Source organism: Anser cygnoides, chromosome 1, assembly GCF_040182565.1.
Source record: "Anser cygnoides isolate HZ-2024a breed goose chromosome 1, Taihu_goose_T2T_genome, whole genome shotgun sequence".
NCBI classification, from domain to species: Eukaryota; Metazoa; Chordata; class Aves; order Anseriformes; family Anatidae; genus Anser; species Anser cygnoides.
In genome coordinates, this window is record NC_089873.1 from 140,481,371 (window position 1) to 140,503,591 (window position 22,221).

Genomic DNA, 22,221 nt, shown 5'->3' on the forward strand with positions numbered 1-22,221 from the left:
TCCTCACCTTTGGGCCATCTTCACACATCCCTGGAGGTGGAGGAAGTCACAGAATAACTCTTAGTCTTAGGGTCCATCATGTTACCAGAGCCACAACATAAAGGCACTTTGGCATTCACAGAAGGCAAATGAAGACTGAACATTCCTTTCTCAGAAAATTACCTCAGCAAACTGGACCCTAGTGATGCCACATGGCTTTTAATGGTCAGAAGTGTTATGTTTGTTAGTTTTACTAACTTCTGGAGCAAATCCTGGAGATTATGGCCTTGTGCTGACCTCATGAAAAATGGGTTTTAGCACAGAATTATCTGTAAAATATGAACCAGTGATGCCTGTTTGAAGTTGTCTTAATATAGGTTTTCTGAGACTTTTCTTCCTATTGATTCTGCTGTATAGCTCCATGTCACTGAGCTGCTCTTGGCTTGAAAGATGCCCTTTGTCACTTGCTAAGATTTAAAGCTGAGATAACCTCCACCTAGAAAGGACTGATAGCAGGAATGGCTGGCATACAGCTTCATTGCTTAAATAAAGTTGAGGCTATTAAGGAATTTACACTTAGAGGATATGGTAAGGATATGGTATTTCTTCTGTCATCCAGTGGAAAGTTAAGCTATTGAAACACAGAAGTTTTAGGAGGAAGAAGATTTTTATCCTATGCCTTAGCACACGCTGAATAGATGGCCATATGCTTTTTTTGCATAAGTCAAGGACTTAGAAAGCAGAATCAGACTTCTGTGAGAGTTCAAGGGACTTAGCAGCTAAAATCTCTTTCAAAGTGAATGGGCTTCAAAATCTTAAAACTTTTTTTTTTTCTTTTCTTTCTTTTTTTTTTTTTTTCCCACTTCAGAGTCTTCAGGGGGTTTCTGTTGGAAACTATAGAACTCTTAAAATTGGTGGCTGCTCAGATTTATTAGTGCAGGAGAGGGACAGACAGGAACAGGACAAGTCCTTTTGAAGAACTGTGTATAAGCTGCACAGTTGAATAAGTTGTCTTCTTCTTGAGATCGAGTACTGTGCCTCTGCTTTGGCATTTGGAAGGGAGCTAACGGAAATGGGTTCACATGAGAAGTAACAAACATTTCTAGTAAAGGCTTAGTTATTTGGGTGGAAAAGGATTAAAAATACTGTTGGCCCTTGATCACCTATTTAGGGGAGACAAAAGGTTCATACAAATGGCCTTTTCTATCCTGTGGTTGAATGAAGACCTGTGACCACACAGCACCCCTTGAGGACACCATGCCTGCTGCCTTCTTGTGACCTTTGAGAAGGCTCAGCTCATCTGCAACCTTTGTCCTTCAGTAATTCCTTGCAGCAGTATCACCCTCTCAAACCTGGGGACTCAGGTTCTCTTACAAATGTTTCCTATCCATTTCTGTGCAAAAAATTGGGCAGGTGGGTTTTTAATAACTTGTTGGTTTGTATTTAAATGATACAGAGGGTCTAGCTGGTTAAATGGAGATGGTGAGACACTCCAGCAGGAATAAGCAATAAATAGCTGGGAATGCTAACCTTTGCTCTTGAAAACAGACATGTAAACCTTGATACAACCTCCCCTTTTTCCTAGACTTCTGAAAAAATTAGTTATTTGCAGCTCAGGAGTAAAATGTTTTTTTTTTTTTTTCCCTTCAATTCTGATTTACATCTGTATTTGGCTGTTATACAGCCCTATGCCATTGATACTTGCAAAACTTGCAGGTTTTTGTATAGACATAAGAGTAAATGGTCAAAGTTTCTAAGTGTATCCTAAAGCACAATGCCAAAATGCACACAACAGTCCTGACATAAATAAGCTGCTGAAAAACATTTTCCAGCACTTCTTCTCTACAGCACTTTTTCCTTCCAGCAACTTTTTCCTCTACAACCTGTGAAAAATATCTATACACCTAGTGTGGAGCTTAACTTCAAGTGGACAAGCTTAAAACACCTTGAATGAGTTAATGTTATTATATCCTACAGTTTTCAGGATACATAGGACAGTATATCCTGTGGGGAAGCATTTCAGAAGAGAAGGAAGCCAGCAGTGCAATTAATTAATTCTTGAAAAATGTCACCAAAATACCATAGTGAGAAGAAAGAGACAGCCATTAATTCTAGAATATTATGCAAAAAAGGTGGCAGTGTCATTTCAAAGGGCCGGGGTAGTTTACTTTAAATTACCCTCTTAAAGGCAGAAAACCAAATGCTTCAATGATAAATATATCCAGGTCTGCAAGACATGGTAGCATTAATCCAGAGCATATATCTTGCTGTGTCTTTGAAAGGAAGCTGACATTTTCAAATGATAGTGGAGGAACTACATGAAAAGAGCAGAGAAAGGAACTATTAACAACTTACCTAATGCTGTTCTTGCTGGTGTAGCATCTTTTTTAATCCAAAAGGATACCCAGGAAAGAACAACTGTTAATATACAGGGAATGTACGTTTGAATAGTGAAGTATCCCATTCTTCTACTTAAGTCGAAGTATATAGTCATGACTACATAATCACCTGCAGTAACAGCACAGAAAATAAATTGACATTGTGGTGAGATAAAGACAGTTTTTCATTGAGCTGCTCTTTTAAGCCTCATAAAATGCTGCATATGAGATATTTCTTAGTGTTTTGACAGCATCTGTGTTGTAATACTTGTATGAAATAGAATTTAAATAAGCCTTTTCATTCTAATTTCCTTGATTTTTAGGTCTCTGTGGAAATGTTGACATATTTGGACAGACAGAGGCTCTCAGGAATCATTCTGGATGAGAAAGCTTTTGAAAGGCATCTTGGCTTTCCAGAGTTGATATTTCTGGATGGCTACATGGCCACAAACTTGAATCTACCATCACTCACCAGATTCTGTAACTAAGCACACAAAATCCCTCTTTCAACAAACTTTGCCTTCTCTGCCCTCATTTCAGGTTTGAGTGACTTCTTTTATCTTTTTCTGAGATTTGAGTCAGGTGGTAGGGGTCTTTATGCCAAGTGTAGCATGCACATCAATATGCCTTTACATAAGAAGTTAGCTATAGACAATAGAGCTTCAACGCTGGTGAAGGAGGTCAGACTGTATGCTTTTAAAGGTCTCATCACTACAAATCAAGAGTCTGTTTTTGTCAGCATTCCTCCGTCTCAAAGCAGTAGTGGTCACTCGTAGTATCTGTTAACTTTCAGAACATGAGCCTGGATATAATGTTTATTATTCTGCTGGATACTAAAAATCATAATATCAAGAGCTCAGTAAGAAGGCTGGTTTATCTCACATTATGTGATTTTCCTCACAGTATCTCTTCTGCTAACCTTTATGACTCCACAGGGGATAATAATCTGTCCCTCTCTTTCTACCCAGTAGAGGTTACCGACCTTATCACCTCTATCCTTAGCAGTAACTCCCGCAGCTTCACAGCTGTTAACAATCCTTTTCTCTCAGACAGTCACAGCGATTAACAATAATGAAATTGAACTGAGACCAATATCTGTACTTTGCTTGAAGTATGTTTGTTGATTCCATTTTAGATGTGAATAAGAGTTTATACATCTGAGATTTTTTTTTATCTGATTACATCACTTGACTAATAAATTATATTGCTTCTTGTTACAAGCCTTGACTTTGTAGAATAAGATATTTGCAGAAGAGATGATTTCCTATAGGTAGGTAAATCTGTCCTGTTGCTGTAAAACTCCAGAAGACCGAAGAAATTGGTAACATGGAGAGATTAATCCCCAAAGAAATGTATACGTGACTCTTCCAAGTAGAGGCAGAATGAGTTAATATAGATTTAAGACTAATTAAAGCATATTTTTCTAGTATCAGAAAGAATATGAACAAAAGTATTAAATACAGTTGGTATTTGACTATAGCTAAATATGACATAGAAAATAAATTAATTCAGTAAAAATAACTTCCACCCAAAGACACACCAAAGGCCAATATAATATGAGTGAACTACCATAAATGGCAAAGTCAAAGGTAAATAAATATATATGAGGATGGCATCTGGGGACAGAAACTTAGAACAATGTGTCAGTAGAAAATGTTCTGTGTGTAAGTACATCATTCTGAGATAGATATATTTGGAAGAGATTTGATAAGCCTGTAGGTGCTTCTATCATGCCTCTGTTAGATTAGCCTGTGCATTTTCATGAGTACTGTGCAAGTACAAACCTTATGACCCTGAGAAGTTGGACATCATTCCAAAGGACTCAGGTGTTTGGCATGTAAGGGCAGAACTTTAATGAAAGAGCCCAGTGCTGTTACAAGTAAGAAGCATTGAAGTACGTCATGGCATAGAGAGTCTTGTGGGGTGTTCACAGGCAGGGGGTTACTTTCATTCCACTGATTCACAGTACTTTTCTCTGTGCAAGGAACAGCACCAAGGAATTGAAGTGGGTAAGTAATCATTGGTTCTTCCGGTTTATTTTTAAATTACGTCAGTTTCCTAATCTGGTTTACTGTGCTGAAGAAAGATTTAATCTATAACAACTGAGGTCATTTGGCAGAAATAGGAGTACAAATTCAGGGGCTGTGTAAACCAGTGCTTCTACTGACAGGAACAAACCCAACTACCATGAAAAAAGGTTAGGATAATGTTTCAGATGCTGTCTGTTGAGGTAGATGGATGAGCTAAAAAGGAAATAAGAAACTATAGGAAATGTACCAGGTCCTTACATTTTCTCTTAGTTATTGTATCTAGAACTGCACATCTACTGATAAGCTGATTGAGAATAATAGAAACCAAAGCAAGCTGCTGTCTTCTCATCGTGTACCACAATGTATGATACACTCAATTCCAGTACACACACAGGTCTCTAATCCTCTGACTTGCATTACAGTGATATACAGCAGAGCAAATAAGAGTGAAGCTAGATATGGATGGCAAGATACTCTCTAGTAAGATAGATTCTGCTTCCAAGATCTTCAACAGAGATAAACCTGACAAACTGAGAGCGGTAGAAAATTAACAAGCATTTCAAATATTTTGCAGACAGGAACACTGAGGCATAGATTAAACGACAGAGAGCATTCACATTTAGCCAGGAACTTATTCACTGTATTTCAGGTATGATTCACTTCACCTGTCTTTAGACATCTAAAAGGCGGATTCTACAGATGACCTGCACATTGTGGCCTCCTTTGTTTACCCAATGAAGAGAAATTGGTACTTCTAGTATGTGTTTTGTCTAATCTGTTTTAGAGGTTTACTTCAGAAGGAGGTAACTTTAGAAGGAGGTGAATGTGCCCGAAATATTTACATTTGTTGCAAGAGATTAAAAAGGGTGAATGATAGTATCAAATGTGGACAAAGACACTGTAGATACTTAGATCACTCTAGATGGTAGATACCTAGATCACTGTAGATGATCCAAGGAGTCAATCACATCCCCTGATTCCATGGTGAAAGTTTCTTCAGAAAATTGTTCTACTTCGGTTAGGGTGCTAAAGTTAATTATCTACATATAATAAACTTCTTAACTTTTTAAAGGATATATTATTTACTTTCCTCCCTTGTTTCATGGTTCAACTTGATGCCCTCTTCCTGGAAGCCATGCACAACTCTTTCTCTGCTTGTTCTTCATTCATCTCAGTCCTCCATTCCTTCCACTGCTTTTTATTACAACAGAACTTTTCATCATCTTTTTCTCTCAAATAAAAAACCGACCACAATATCCTTTATTTGCAGAAACCATGACTGGACTGAATTTTACAAAGAACTGCAAATTCCCAAATACCCACCAAAGTCCCATAGCTGTCTAATAAGCACCCAGTGAAGATGAAATCCTAGGATGACTGTTTGCATTCATTTATCCACTAACCTCTTTTCCTGTCTGAAATTCACACAAAAATTCTCATATGAAGAAGAGAGACCCAGACACAAAGGCAGCAGCTGTACATAACCGACTTATATTGTACTCTCTGTGCCATACTTTACCTTACACGCTGACAGACAATATACAAAGACATCGGGAGAACAATTTGGTTCAGTGGAATTACTGGCACAACAGGGAGGTAAAACTTTAAGATTAGAATTAGCTGGTTCTCCTACAGTACTCTCACAGTACTTGGAGAGGACACAGCTTGGAGAATATGAATATTGATGGAAATGCATAGGAGGAGGAGGAGAAAATCACTGCTGAAATGGCAACTGAAAGCACAAATGTTGGGATTGCTGTCAAAGCCAAGCACTTTTCTGTACAACATGTACTAGATGCATTTTTAATAGCTATGGTAAATTATGATTTGCAACTAAGTGACCACTTCAGTTTTTCTATCCTCAGAAAAGTCAGCTTCTTTTGAGACACCTAGATTGTCTCTTCACATACAGAAGAGCAGGCTTGTCTGTGAAATGGCTGTCTGTTTGATGCACTGCTTCAAAATGCATTATTGTTATTAAAGTCTAAACTACTCCTTCTAGAAACCTACATTATCCTCTATATATCTAAAAGCACTTTGCTTCAGTTTAATGGAAAGTAACCATATTATATATATATGACTTTCTCTATACACACAAAATAATTTGACAGGTATTTAAGGTTTATGGAGAACTAATTTTCAGAACAAAGAAACTCTCTCTTTGAAGAGACCTGACTTGTGATCTGTTCTGTACGTCCTGCAGGCACAAGCAACCTGAAGGAGAGAAAAAGCTTTCAAACACTGCACTCAGCCTCCTTGCTCCTTCACCAGCCTTCAGAGCACCACCTGCCATTACTGTGACTGCTAGGAGAGGAGTTGGGGCTCATTATGTGACAAAACCCTGCAGTGCAGACAAGATGGGAAAGCCTCCTTCCAAACTGCATATCATTAAATCAGTGTATTTGGTTTAAAAGTAATAACAGAGTGCCTGGCTATGAACCACTGAAACAGCTAATAGTAAGAAACTTCGCTTTGAAGCTCAGAGAGGAATTCTACTTTTTAACAGCTGAAAGAATTTCCCAGGAAGGCAAACTAACTTTTAACTGTACTATCAGACCAATTCACTGAAATAATGAAAATTACCTTGAGGCAAAATAGTGCCTGACCAGTTTTCTATAATGAGAACAAAAATGCATCTGGAGGCAGCAAATCTGGAGTACCAGGAATAGTGCAGCCAGGCTTCCCATGAAACCAAAAGGACTGTTGTCTGTGACCCATAGGACTTGTATTAGTTTAACATTTTAGTATGAAAGTAGGACACCATTTGGAACAATAATGATTTTTTTTAAGGAATAACCACTGTGGATTTTGATGAACAGTGTTAGGCTATAGTCCGTTTCTATTTGCTATTGAAGACTAAGGGCGTGGTTGACAGAACTGCTGGGAGTTTGTTTACATTTCACCAAGAACAGTGGCCTTAAAGGTGAAATATTTGAGTAGAATGCAATTGGTTACATTATTTTAAGAAAAGCTTACACAAACCCAACAAGATATACTGTAAATCATTTTATATAATACATAGATTAATTCTCCCATTATACTCTGAGGTTAACATGTACTGCAATCCCAATTGTTTTAGAAAAAAAAGCTAAAGGATGAATGACTTTACAAAGACTGCAATATAAAATGATGATGTACACATAGAACAATTCCAGCATGTAAGTGGAAGCTTACACTATAATGCTCCATCATCAGGACTGGAGAATAATGAGTGGCAGAGTTTATCCAACTTGTTGTGAGAGTTTAATTGCAGAGGGGAAAAAAAAAAAGGAAAAAAAAAAAACATACTCATTAGAAGGAGGACTCACACTGTATGTCATGAGTATTTCTTTATCAGCAAAAACACCAAGAGTGCATTGAGGTATCTTCTTTATTACCAAATTTACCTAGCAATCTAATGTTCTAATCTTCAGTGCTACTTTTTTTTTTTTTTTTTCATTTTGTTTTTATTTGGAAACCAAGAGAAGACCCTATTTAATAATGCCATTCACTCTTCACTTCCTCCCAGTCTGTTTTTTAAATTTACTTATCGAAGTTTCCCTTTTTCTTTCCTGAACTAGGCTTCTGTGATTTCTTAATAAGCTGAAATTTTTCTACCAGTTTGGTCACTGCCCATCAGGCAGACAGTGGTGTCCTTGAGTGACAAAGGCCTTCATTTACAATTCTTTTCTCTGATGCCATGGTAGAGCTGTAATATGGATGATTTGAAAGCTGTTAGCTGTTAGCAAGGATTGCTCCTGTTGTTGAATACATTGGCAAGACAGATGACAAGTAAAACCAGTGGAAAACAAATTTTAATCTAAGTCAGTATGTACAGAAGTTTTTGGGACTCATACTTGCGGTAGTGCTGGTATCAACAGGGAACATGAAAGTTTCAAGTTCAAGAGCTGGTTTTGGGTTCCAGATTTGCACAATCTGGAAAGAACATTTCAGCACAAAATCAGTCAAAAATAGAGACTGTGATACAAAATGCAATCCTGCAACCCTGCCTAATTCAGAGAAGGAAAAGGAAAACAAACAAACAAACAAAAAACCCAACCTTCTGTGTCCCAAAGCTCTCAGTTTGTGAATTTATAATTGCCTTTGTCCTCACCAGTGTGTGTATGTGTATGTGCCTGTGCACATGCACAAGCATAAACACAGTGTAGCCCAGAGCTGGCTTTTGGCGCTTACACCTGAAATACAGATTTTCCAGAAATACATGCACACGCCATGAGTGCCAATTACTTACGTTATCATAGACAAACTACTACGCCAGTATACAGCAAAAAGAAAAAAAAAAAAAAAAAAAAAGAAACCTAACAGCAACAGCATTGCTTCTGCTGGTAGACATCATTCTTAGTTATATGCAAATACATACTTGTAAGTGTGTGTAATAAAAATCAAATATAGTCAGATTACTCTGGAGAGTGAAAAGCAAAGACCCCAAGTTGTCTGAAGGGAACATTTTTTTTGTAACTCAGGAAAGACCAAGACTTTGTCCTAAATTATCAGAACAGAAAAACTTTAAAGTTTGGTTTGGTTTGGTTTGGTTTGGTTTGGTTTGGTTTGGTTTGGTTTGGTGTGTGTAATGACATGAAGAATAAAATATCGAGGATCATATTTTTATTTAAAGCTATGAATTCCTTTATATCACTATCAAAATTTGCATTTATGCTATTTGTTCTTCCTTACAGAGTGAAGTTTCATTTTCTTTGATGCAAGTAGCATTCTCAAAAGATTTATGTAAAACAACAGTTTTGTTAAATGAACTATTGCCTGCTTTTAAAAGGTATTGACTATATTTCCAACAATTACAGTTATTTCATTCTCTGATTCTGGCATATATCATTAAATCTGGAAAAACAATGAAGTTGTCTGAAGCTCTGATTTCTTTCTACTGATATGCTTTTCAGAATTATTTGCATATATAGGTTGTATAATTGAACTTTTAATGAAGAACTGAAATTGAATAATTAAAAGACCCTTTTATTTCTTGTGCCCTAACCAATTCAGTGCTGTACCAGCACTTTCAAAAGCAGTTATTTTTGATTCCAGTGTTATCATTACATTGTATGTAGCTGTAGCCCAAATCTGTTAAGTTTACTGAATTCTTTGAAGGTACTGAGGACATAGATCAACAGACATTAATATAACTGACCTCCAAAATTAACTCTCAAAATACAAGCTTTGCAACAAAAATTATGAATGATGATAGTGTTTGTTTGCATGATTAAGAATGTTTTGCTTATTTTTGTACTTATATACTTACATGCTTTTATACTTATATAGCCTGCTCTGCCATATCCTACTGTTCATTCTTCCCAGTCCTGCTACTGCACATAATACGCTCCTCCAAAGAAGTCTATGTGAAGTTATAGTATATTATTTCTCTACATGGTGTTACAAGAGTATTACAAGCGTCAGAATTGCTTTCAGACTGTTCAGGCCTATTATCTTTAGGCATAATGACATTTTTGGTTTATAACATAAAGTATCATTTTGTATATTCTTTCAAATAGGGTACTAATGAAGATGATGGATTTTTAATTTGACTATTGTAAGGTACTAATAATGGAAAATCCTCAAAAAATGCAATTTCATCAAGCCATATAATGACAATAAAAATATATTACACCACAAGCAAGAATTCGATCCATGGCTAAAAGTCCAGCTTGATTCCTCACTTAACAGAAGAAAAGCTTCACACATAATCTCCTTTTGCATTCATGCATCAAGCTGAGAGAAATTCAATAAACGAATATGGTGTAGCATGCATGATCCGTTGCTCTTTATTCATAAGAAGATTTTGCTGTTTACCATATCTAGATTTTTTTTTTTCTTAAAGAATAAAGGCAAGTAAAAGCAGATGAAATAAAAACAGTAGTAAATTGCCTATTTTAAACTACCTATTATTAAAATAGCTGCCTGTTGCCATGAAAGTAAGCAAAGGATTGTAATGAAAATGAGTGTCATTTATGTAGGGTCTTTTTTGTTTGGTTGGTTGGTTGTTTTTTGTTTGGTTGGTTGGTTGTTTTGAGAGAGAGCAGTTTTGTTGATGGGAAGCGGTGCGATGCTTTTAGAACAGAACATTCTTGATGCTCCATGGAGTATCAGATACTGTAGGAGGTCTGGGAAGATACAACATTAAGGACTGTGCATAAAACCCCAAGTTTTATGTCATCTGTCAATGCTCATCACTTCTTTATTTAATTAGGATTGAACTTATGAGAGCTGCTGTTTCTGGAAGGAGGCCCCTTTGTACTGAAGTTTGCTGTGAAGTCCCACAGGACTGGGTTTAGTGAACTTGTAATTCCAGAAAAAGTTGGAATAGTTTTCACTTTATCAAAAAAATCCCAATTCAACTTTTCCCAATTAAGTGATCTATTTTTCTTCGAAAGAATCTAATTTTAAACACTTTTTTCTTTTTTTTTTTTTTTTTAATAATGGAAATGCAACATTTTATTTGACCTGAAATACTGATTCTTTTTATTCAATTAAAACGTTCAAGAGTTTGGCCTTACCACCATTTGTGACTGTACTATTGACATATTTCACTTAACTGTGCCCATTTCTTCCTGTCTATAGTGACATCTAGTTCACCTCATCTGTCCCTAACATATGCTCTTGTGGCATAATTTTTCTTATAATCTTTTCAGAGGTTTAAATGGTATCTCACCAGTGGAAGGTTACCCCAGTTCTTCTTATTGCACTCTGGAAGAGGCTATGGTGATCATATGGTCTCACTTTCTCTGGTGTATCAGATTTCTCTGAACTAATCACTGCTATAAACCCAATAATTATGGATATAGTAGAACATCTTTCAGAAAGGCATCCTATATTCATATAACATTTTCCAGCAATGGGAGTTGTAATGCAGTCCTTGAAGTTCTTTCAGGGCTTACTCATTTTCACTAATAAAAACAGGTGTTTTTTTTCTTAATCTGCAGTTGTCTAGCGTCAGCTCAGACCTTGAGTCTTAATGAATCTTTGCTAGACTGAAGGACTGATTGGTTTTCTTTTTCTTATGCAGGTATGTAGAGATGTTAATCAACTACCCTTTGTCCTTCAAGATAAACACTTATGGTCTCTTAACACAGGGAATGATTTCCGGTCTGTAATAAATCTTATTACTCTTTCATGTATTTTCAAAATAACTCCTGAATTACAGCCATAATAGTTAGGTCTTATTTTAACAGCAGTTGCATATGATATAGAGATAGAATAAATGCCTTTTTCTAGATGATATTTCTCTGCCTATGTACCCAATATCTGTGCTCAGTATTTTGGCCATACCTTCACACCAGGAGTATATTTTAAACTGATTATTAATTTACAAGAAATATCCCAGAACCTTTAGACTTGCAGCACTCAGAATGACAGGTCTCCAGTTCTGGGAAAACAAAATCAATGGGCTTCAATCCCAAACAGATGTCCAGTAGTACTGAAATGCCTATTAGACTTGAATTCAGGCGACAAAACTATCTGAACATCTTTCCATCCTGACTTGTCCTTCTCATTATTGACCACTCCCTCAGTCATTGTGTCACCTATAAACTTAATGAGTTTTAATGTTACATTTGCTTTTCCATCATTAATAAAAAGTACTAAATAGCATCAAGCCAGAAAACATAACATCTGAACAGAAGGTCCTGATGAATAAAGTTTTTAAGCTGTCTTGAATATTACCAGGTAGTCAAAATTTAATCCTTTCATATATGCAACAATGATTTTCTTATCACTGTAGCTTGTTAATCAAAATGTCATATTGCATCAAGTGACATGTCTTAAAAATGTACATTATAACAGCACAAATGTATAAACTCATAAGATGATATTGAGTTAGTTTGACAGGAGCTAATTTCTATGAATCAATGTTTATTGGTGTTAATTATATTATCCTCTATGTTTGTATTAATCCATTCCTGGATCAGATGTCACACTACTTTGATTGAGATCAATGCCAGGATAAAAGGCCTGTAATTACTTTGGTTGGTCTATTTTGAGTTTTTTTAAAATGTAAAATAAAACCCAATCTGTATTATTTCTCCTTAGTCCACCAAAATTTCCATGAAGACTTGTTACAAATTGGCAGTAGTGATCCCTGGTCAAACCTTTAAACAATTATTATCAATTTACCAAAGGATATGTTAATCAAATAAAGGCTTAATGAAGAAGTTGTGGTGAGGAAGTGGCTGGTAACATATATTCACAATTTCCCGCAAATGGAAAAGAATAAGTGATTACTCTCATTCGAAAATCCTATAATACTAAGTTTTTCTTTTACATTTTAACTTTCTATCTCACACAGAATTTCTGCATGCTAGAGGCAATGGTTTTTGAGCTAAGAAGTTGTAAAAGGCAATGTCAAGAAATTCCAAGCGATAATAGTGTTTGCAGAAGGGGTTTTCTGGTGTAGTCTTTCAGATTAAAGCTGTCATGCACAGCTATTTTTCACTTTAGGTTGTAGGTAGATGTGTTACATTTTTCTACAGAGCTATTTGGTAGTCTGTAGCCCATGGAAGCTTGCATTCTGTTTGCTCTTTTATCTGGTAGAATAAAGAAAAATATTGATACATATGCATTCCTAATTATTTATTTCCAAGATATTTGATAGCTGGAAAAAGTTAATGCATTGTCTAAGAGTTATTTTAGCTCTTTATTTGCCTACTCAAGCCTTTCTTACTGGATTATTATCAGTCTTTCTTACATTCCCAACAGTGACTATTTCATCTCTGCAGATTTCATTGATATGACCTTTTAAAATGTATGTTCATAAGTAAGCAATCCCTCTTACCTTTATTGATTTCCCTAGCTTATACCTCTGGTATTCATTTCATGTTTTCTCCTTTATAACCCCTAGTGCCTTTGTTGCAATGTGCTGTTAATAAATTAATTTTGTGCTAACTAAAAGCTCCCTCTTTCCTGTTCCTAATAGCCCTTTTTGTTTTAATGTACTGCGCTCCTGGATTATTTAGTCAGTCTGTTTGGTACTTCCTACTTCCTTTGTGATGAATGAAAAAGCCAGCCTAAATCTCATCCAAATCCAACTACTTCTCATATGTTCATCCCTATTTATGAGTAATATTTTTCATTTCTGTACTGCAAACTCACAAACTTTCACTGGTTTTCATTAGAAGTATTTCCTTCTTTTAGTTCAGCTGGCAATAAACTTGGCTTTAACTTGCCAATAATGTTAGCTTAAAATTGTTAAAGACATAAAATCAGAGATTTAGCCCATCTGTTGATATTGCTTGCTCTCTCTAAGGAATTGCTTTTACTTATTGATGAATTCTCTTTATCTGATATTCTGCAGTGTGAAATATTTAAGTTATGGAAGAATAATATGCATTGAATTTTTAAGGGGCTCCTCTTAAATTACATACTGTCAGAAAAACTACCAGTGCTATCCCTGTTGCAAATTAAAGACTAGAGCTGTTTACCCTGAATACCTTCCAGTAACACCTTTTAATAAATCTCTTCACTCCTGGCCAAAGGCCTGCAGGTCTTTCTGCATCGTCCGTGTATGGGAAAGGAAGTGTGAGCATGAAGAACTGCAGAGAGAAGAAAGGACTCAAAAAATTCTGAAGAAAGGGGTGAGCAGAATAAGTGGTTCAGGGATGCTAGGATAATGTTTCATTCATAGTTCATGGCGGAACGTAAAGTGGAGCAGCTATAGTGCAGGAACATACCTACATCCACTGATGCCAGAAATTAATAAGTTTTTGGCAAGCAAAAAGAATCCTGTGTAATGAAGCCAGACCAAACTATGGATTTATTTTTCAACCATACTAACTTTTTGAAGAGCACAGAATAATATCTTTAACTATTACTTTACAGGTTCCAGTTTTCATCAAAAACAAATACCAATGAAATTACCTAAAAATGTATGAGTTCTGGGGGGAGTAGAATGGCCTGCTATACCTTGACACATGAATCAACATGAAAGACAAGGTCCACTCAAATGAAGTTTGAGAACTGTGTCAGATCTGTGCAATTTAAAAGATACATGAGATGAACACTAATTGTAACACTAAAAGTCCTCAAAAATTCAGCAACTTCAGCCAACTACTTATAAGAGGAGGACAATTTGAGAATGTTTAAACATGGAAGAATCTATTTATTCTTTTTTATTTTTTTTTTTTTTTCCAATTTAAAGACTCTGCTGTTGTGGTAGTTGGCACTCCAGTCTTCACATAGAAGCAAACAGCAGAGAGTGTAACTTAAAAGTTATTTTTTCCCAAATGTCTGTAAAACATTAAGATTTCATGCATATTTGATTGAAAGGGCCAAGTCTGTTTCATTCATGAAAAAGGGCTCAGTTAGATATTTGAAGAGCTGCGCTTGTGAAACAGAATAACTGGAAGCTGGCAGCTAGTAATTTTTTTGTACATCTGGTTGCACCACTTGTTTTCTACATGAAGAGTCTTCACCTCTGGTCCTTGCAGACCTAGGAATTGTAACCATGCCCTGATTTCATTAAAAAATGGTGTGAACTCTCGCCCAGAGGATGTCTTCTGCTGAATGCAGCCTAAATATTGGTGGTAACACTTTCAAAAGCATTTCACTCTATTGAAAATCAATGAGGTACAGGTTTCTAAGTCACTTATGTCGTGTATTTACAAGGTAAATTGCATGAGCATGAAAGAAGCTCTAAGTACAGTATGCTCTGTCACCAGCCCACATTAAAGCTGTATGAATGCCTTGGTAATACTGATGGACTGCCAATCTCAGTGGGGTCACTTGGGACCACTGCTACTGGGCATCTGCAGCATACAAGGTCCCTTGTGACTATATTCATGCCACAGACTTACCAATAGGCACTTTTGAGCCTTTTGTCCTAAGAACACTAGTTTTACGTAAGCAAACACAATCTGTCAGCACTGGTGGTCGAAAGAGAAGAACATGGGAACAGCATTCTCTATATTTCAATCAAATTAAATCTGAACAGCAATGTTTACATTTCTGAAGAACTTAGGAACTCAAAGACTAGGTGTTTAATTTGGTACCAGAGGGGCACCCAGAAAATTTCTTTGGCGATCTTAATTTAAGCTTCTGTTGTTTTTTTTTTTGTTTGTTTGTTTTTTTAACAGCCAGCATTATCTTTGTCCTGTGCTTTGCTTCCACAGACAAATCTGAATGCTACAATATGTATACTGCATGCACAAAATGGTAACAGGTTAGAAATAACCAGATTGGGTGATATAATTCATCCTTGTGAGAAGGAGACTCGGGAAATTCATACATAGGGCGCCATTTAAATAGGATACACACCTTTGCAACCTGACCACATACAGAACACATATATCACATTTGGGACCTGCTTTGTCTAAGAGCTATGTGAGCAAGAGTCAATTCTGGGAAAGACACGTAAGCAAGGTTTTCATATTTTTCTCAGTAACTGTGCTGATTTTAAATACCATCAAGACAGACTTGGGAATGAAGTACCTTATTTACACAGGTTGGTCACAAGTCTAAGTAAGATCATTAATGCTTAGTGAGCATCAAACTGATTGGAAGAGCTGGCTTGAGGAAAAAGACTAGTCTGAAGGTTCAGACCTTGAATCTTCCTTGAAGGGTGCTCTAAACAAGTGCCATGGCTGGGTCCGTGCTGACAGCACCTGCTTACGGAACGCTAGATTTTGACCATTCGATGATGTGCAATTTACACAATATTTCAGAAGGGCACAAGATTAGCCCAGAGTAGAGGTCAGCATTGTTTAAATAGGTGTTCCAAGAGTTTCTGTCAACATGGAGTAAAGATTGCTGTGTCCACTTGTTCCAATAAAAAGTGCTTCAGCAAAAAAGTTGGGGAAGGAACAAGATTGTGTGTATGTACTTTTTATGTTTTTGTTGTTGTTGTTGTTTGTTTGTTTGCTTTTGACTACATAATTCAAGTCTTGACTACCAATAATTTTGCAAATATGCAGTAATTTTGTGATAGGAGTAATGGGAATAAAGAGACTTGTGCCGTACTTAGGTAAAAGGCTATTGTGCTAAGCCATTACATGGTTTAGCCCCTGGAATCAGGTTTCTATGGCACTGCCAATCAGTTATGGAAAAGTTTGTGTCTTTGTACATAAATAAAATGTTAATGAGATGCTGAATGCAACCCCCTAAAGTTCTCAGAAAATGAATAGGAGTGACTGTTAAAACCAAAGTGCTTGGAAGGACTTGAAGAATTACATGTGATGCAAGTAGATTGCTTTTCCATTAATCGGTAAGAGTTTCTTTAGGACAAGGACAACAGTACTGATACATATCAAACTGAAAATGACAGATCACCTATGAGCACTGCCTTGAGTTGTGTTTTTTTTTTGTTTTTGGTTTGGTTTGGTTTTATGTGTAGCTACATTTGGTCAGCATTTCTCTGCAATTTTAAGGATGCATGGGCCATCTGTAAAAATCTATTCAGAAATGAATTTTGGCAAACTGCTGCAGCCTTGAAGACTTTTGCTTTCAAAACTTTCAGAAACATTACCCTAAATTAAGAAGGTTAAAGAGTTCTTAGTACAATTTGTAACCTGGTTTGATTTAAACTGGTTTTGGTAGATATTGTAATTAATTACTAACATAAAATAATTGCTTTGGCTCTTCTCAGAACAGCACATTTGCATAACAGTAGTACTACAACAACAACAACAACAACAACAACAAACAACCAAACAAAACTAAATCTGCTTTTATTCTGAGGACATCTTCAAATGAATTTATGACATCTCTAACCACTTCCTCCTTTCATTTCTCCTTGAATCAAGCTTCATTTACCTAGCTTATCTCAGCTGGAGATACCTATCCTCACGCAGTCTTCATTTCTGTTTCACTAATTCCTTCATACGATTCCTTTCTTACTTTAAGCAAAGAGATATATGGAATTTAGCTCATTTCAACATATCACACTGTTTTTCTCCTCTAGTTTACTCTCTTTTACTCTGTGAATTACTTTGGAGATTAGCACTCTAAGAGTTTCCCATACATTTAATTTTAATGTCAGAAAATGGAATTTGTTCTTTTGAATAATCATTAAACACATTTTTTGATGAAGCCAATAGAATTGATAACTTCTAAATACTAGCCAGAGTGACCTATACTCTTGCAAGATAACTCCATCAGAAATGGCAATCATAATTAGTTCCCATGAGCTCTCAGAAATATCTTTCAATCCTTGTGGTGTTTTTTATAATGCCATCCATGAATTATTAATTTTAAGTGGTTTTAATCAAGGCCTGGATAATTTAATGCAGTAGAAAATATTATAAAAATGTTTTTGATATATTTCTATAGCTGTGAAAATACATAGACATAAAAGATAGCTTTTAGGACTGCAACAATATATGAAGGTGGCGGTAAGACCAGGATTTGGTTAAACTTGTTATATATATTGCTCTTGCTGTCACACCCCATCAACCTTGCAATAATGAACTTCAGCAATAGCTGATATTCTTACTGATATTCATAGTTATGTATCTAATACATCCTTGAATATATCTACACAACCCTACAATAATTCAGATTGGGAAAAAAAAAAAAAAAAAAAGATAAAGTGGAGATCAAGTCAGTCACGATTATTCTTTTCCACAGATAGGCAGTCCAGGATCTGAAGTTTTAAATCTACCTACAGTATTTCTAATATCTACAATAAGACTTAGATGGATATAAACAAGAACAACTCTAAATCTAAATCTAAATCTCTAAATCTGGTATGTTCAGTTTTCAGTTGTCAGCTGTATATCTTTTCCCTTGTAAGACTTTTCTGGAGGAGAATTACCATTCATTTTAGCCTGTCCTGCTAAATGAGGCTCTTCAGGTTCTCTCTTGTATTGATTGTCTAGGGTAATTCTTTAAACAGGTTCAAGTCAAAAACAGCAGAATACAATTTTAAGAGCTGAAACCTTCCTTTTTTTTCCCCTGTGTTCTTCAAGGTGTCTTTCAGTACAGAGTGGTGCATTGTTAATGCAGATTGCCTTGATTTTCCCTGCAGGAGCCTATCAAATCTTACAAAGCCTGAAACCCTGTAAGCAGGGGATAAAACCCTTTTGGCAGTTCCCTACTGATATCAGTGAATGACAAAAGCTGAAATGGTCAAAGCTTTGTGGTTGTTGCATTTAGGCAGTTGTTTGTTTGTTTGTGATAAAACAAGAAGCCTCCTTTCTTGATTTTCATCCAAAGTTTTGCTAGATTCAATGGCTTGTATTGAATCTGTCCACTTCCAAGTTCCCTTGGACCACTACTGGCTTTGACCTCTTAGAACACAATGCTAGAAACGGATAAAACATTACACCAGACATTTTGTTGATAGCAGAGAATTAGATATATCTGAGTGTCTTGGACTCCCAGGGTTTGAACAGCAATGTAGTATTTTCATAGTGGTTAATATATTCTGCCACTTTCCAAAGCCTTTTCTCACTCAGAGCTCTGACTTTCTAGTCAGTTTATGCAAACAGCTCCAATATCAGGTCATAGCTTCTTGTCCCACTCCCAGCCTCCTAATCCCTGCCCTAAGCCCCAGTCTTTCCAACATTGCACTGCTGCATTTCCCATAACATGACAGTTTTCTTGTCCAGCCTTCTCTGTTTTCCATTTTCCTCCTCTCCTCTTGCTCCTACCTTTCACACTTTGGTTCTCCCTGGGTGTTAGTGACCTTGTCCAACCAGTCCTAGCCCCTGATCTTTTAAGATTGTTTAATTAATTCATTAATGACCTGTAAAAAGCAATGCGGCAAAATCACCAAATGAGGCATGCTTTCAGGTTAATTAAGTTTGGAGAAAACTGGAGGAGAAGATTCATTTCCTCCTGGATATAGAGGACATTTTTATGTTTGTCCTTCAGTGTGATCTTCTGACTGGAGGGAGCCTGGACTGGGCCCACAAACTTCAAACAGAACAAGGTGAGGGATTTCACTGGAAAGCTGACTGGATTTATTAACACTAAAGTACAAGATCTTCCTGGCATGCCTTAATTCACAGGGTGACTTTACATAGGCAGAGTGAAGACATTTTAAACTTTACTAGCCGTCTTCCTCAAATTGATTTACTTTCATATACATTTATTTTAACAATTTTGTATTATTTCAAGTATTTATTTATTTATTCATTTACTTACTATTTTGGAAGCACAATTTCTTTAGTTGCTCTTGTTCTTTGAACAAGAAGCAACTAAGCATTCAACAGAACACTCCACAGACCAAAACTGTTGAAAAGTTAGATACTTAATGGACAGACAGAAGACTGGACCATCATCCCAGAAACATCAGGGTATGCAAACTTATTATTTACACTGTTGGATAACATATTTCAAGAAAAAGTGAGTGGAGGGCTAAACATCTTGTAGACACTTCGTTTACCATTAAGTCAATGTTTCATGAAAATATTTCCAGGTGCTTAAGTATTTGCAGAATAAGATTATATCAGGCTTTAATTATATTTGGTTGGTTGAACATGTTTGATTAACAACACTGCCACTTTTCATTATTAATGCTAAGGTTGTCAACTTAGTAAAAACTCTGAATAGGAAAATCAAAGCTAGAAATCATCATAGATCCTGTAATACTAATGCTTGAGGCTGCATTTACATGGAGTTGCAGAGGTAGAAAACTGTTTTCTTTCATCAGTGAAAAAAGCACATATTTAATTCCACAGACATAGTTATAAAGAGGTTTTTTTTAGTTGTTGTTGTTGCTCAGTTGGTTCTTTGGTTGGTTCTTTTAATTTTAATTTTTATTTTTGTGCTTTTACTTAAGCATATTTAAGTGGTACTAGATGCAAATCTCAAATTTTCTGTACTGCAGTGAAACAAATAAATCTTCCCTCTTTTCCATTTTCTTCTGTCTCCAATACTGCAAATCATTGTACACTCATTTTTTTGTAGTGAAAAATGGTATAAACACATTTATAGTTTTATAGTAGAAAACAAGTATCCTTAAATTACATATAGTAAAAATACTGAGGCTGAAACCCTGTTCTCTTGGCTTTTTATGAAGTCATGCAAACCTAGATAAAAATATTTTAAATACTGCATTGTGATTGGTTGTTATTTTTACATTTCTGTTAAATAAGCAAAAGTTACTGCACAAGGTTCAAGGGAAGAGAGAAGCAGTCCTCTACCACATCTCTTTCTTCCCATTTTCCTGATTTTAAGCAAAGTAAAAGAAAATCTACCTCTTAAGTAGTTTACCAAATTGATTTTGAAGTGTGAAAAGCTGCAAATGACAAAAGACCATTAATAATAATAATAATAATAATAATAATAATAATAATAATAATAATAATGAGAGGGAAAGTAGAGGAGGGAGGAAAATCTTTAAAAGTTCACTTAAGTAACCAGTTAAAAATATGTTTCCTTTTTTCTTTTTGATAGAAAGTGATCTAAATATCCAGTGTTGGTAACAGGATGTCTGGGAATATGACGTGGTGGGGAACAGGGCGAAAATGATAAAGAAGTGGGAAGGAGAAAAAAAAGCAAGCAAAGAGACCTGAAGGGTAGGTTTGGAAAGCTGAGTGTGGAACTGGCATAAAATTGGTCAACGCAGAGAAAAACCAGCATTTTTGACCACACCTGAACTGTCATAGAGAAATTATTAGTGATCTGTACTATTTACAATGTGTCTGTGGTGTTTTTCATCCAATACATGGAGTCATAAACTACACTTTTGCAGAACCACATCCTATTATTAAAATTTTAAGATTATAATTAAATGTGATAGGCTAAAGAAGATCTCATCTCCTTTTTGGTTAACATATCATTCTCAAATTCACCTTGACTATTGCCAAATGGATTTGTTGTTATTTGTTTAGTATTTGCTGAATAGCTTCAACTAATAATTTAACTCTACTGTTGTTAAAAAAAAATTAATGATTTGTAGACCAAAATTTAATTATCTGTGCCTAACTGGAAGACAGCTTTCCTAAATCGGAGAATAACAAATGACTTTAAGAACAAAGCAAATAGGAAGTAACAAAAAAATGGCAAACTCATGTGTTAATGTGCAAAAAGATTTATGAATTACATGAATCAAAACCATGAATGCAAAGGAAAAATCTTCAACATTATTCTTTTCTTATTCAATTCTGCTCTGGAATGACTTATGGCCTTCTTTACTTACAGAAATTCAAATGAAATAATATAAGATGAAGACCTTTCTGAAATGCGTAATGTTAAAGTTACCTCATCATTGCTGTATTTCAGATTAGCTTTCTGAAGAAATGCTAAAAGCGATAATGGCATTTTACATCATCTACCTTATATCAGCTTGAAGCTTACAGTAAGCAATCAATTCATTTTATGTCTTCCCTTTTTATTTATTTATTTATTTATTTTGGTGAGCCAGCATCAATAATTAAAAAATACCTTAAATACTATTGATAGAATTTTACAAAAATCTTACTGTCAAAGCGGAATTACCTTAAGAAATTTGTGGCTTCAAAATTCTCTCTCTCTCTCTCTCATTCTCTTTTTATTTTGTATTTTATTTTTTTTCAGAGCAATGGGAAAATTGGCTTTTGATTGTCTTTGACTTTGACTAAGCAAAGTCTCATTTACAATATTCTTCAAGAAGTTATTGCTTCTGTAAGGTGCAGCACTTAAGATCTATTTTTCTTTTTCTTTTTTTTTCTTTTTTTTTTAATTATTATTTATTTATTTATTTATTGCCAGTTTGTTAAACACTTTGGGAAGCAGTGGAGGAAGTGTGCATTTATTTTTGAATTCATGGACTTGCAAAAAAGGTTTATCTCCAGGAGTTTTGTTAGGCAGAAGTTACCTTATAATGCAATGCTTAATAAGGTATTAGCATGTTTGAAACTGTATTGGGATGTTTTTCTTGGTTTAAGCTCAGATGAAACTATGGTAGTAATTTC

General features: G+C 35.5%; 1 protein-coding gene across 1 annotated transcript in view; it reads right to left on the reverse strand.

The window, feature by feature from the left end:
• Window positions 1-22,221, reverse strand: part of GABRG3 (gamma-aminobutyric acid type A receptor subunit gamma3) — a 345,355-nt gene that overhangs the window by 23,486 nt on the left and 299,648 nt on the right. The window contains exon 7 of the mRNA XM_013180809.3: window positions 2,335-2,487. Coding sequence (XP_013036263.1) covers window positions 2,335-2,487 — 153 coding nt within the window. The remainder of the gene's footprint in view (window positions 1-2,334; window positions 2,488-22,221) is intronic.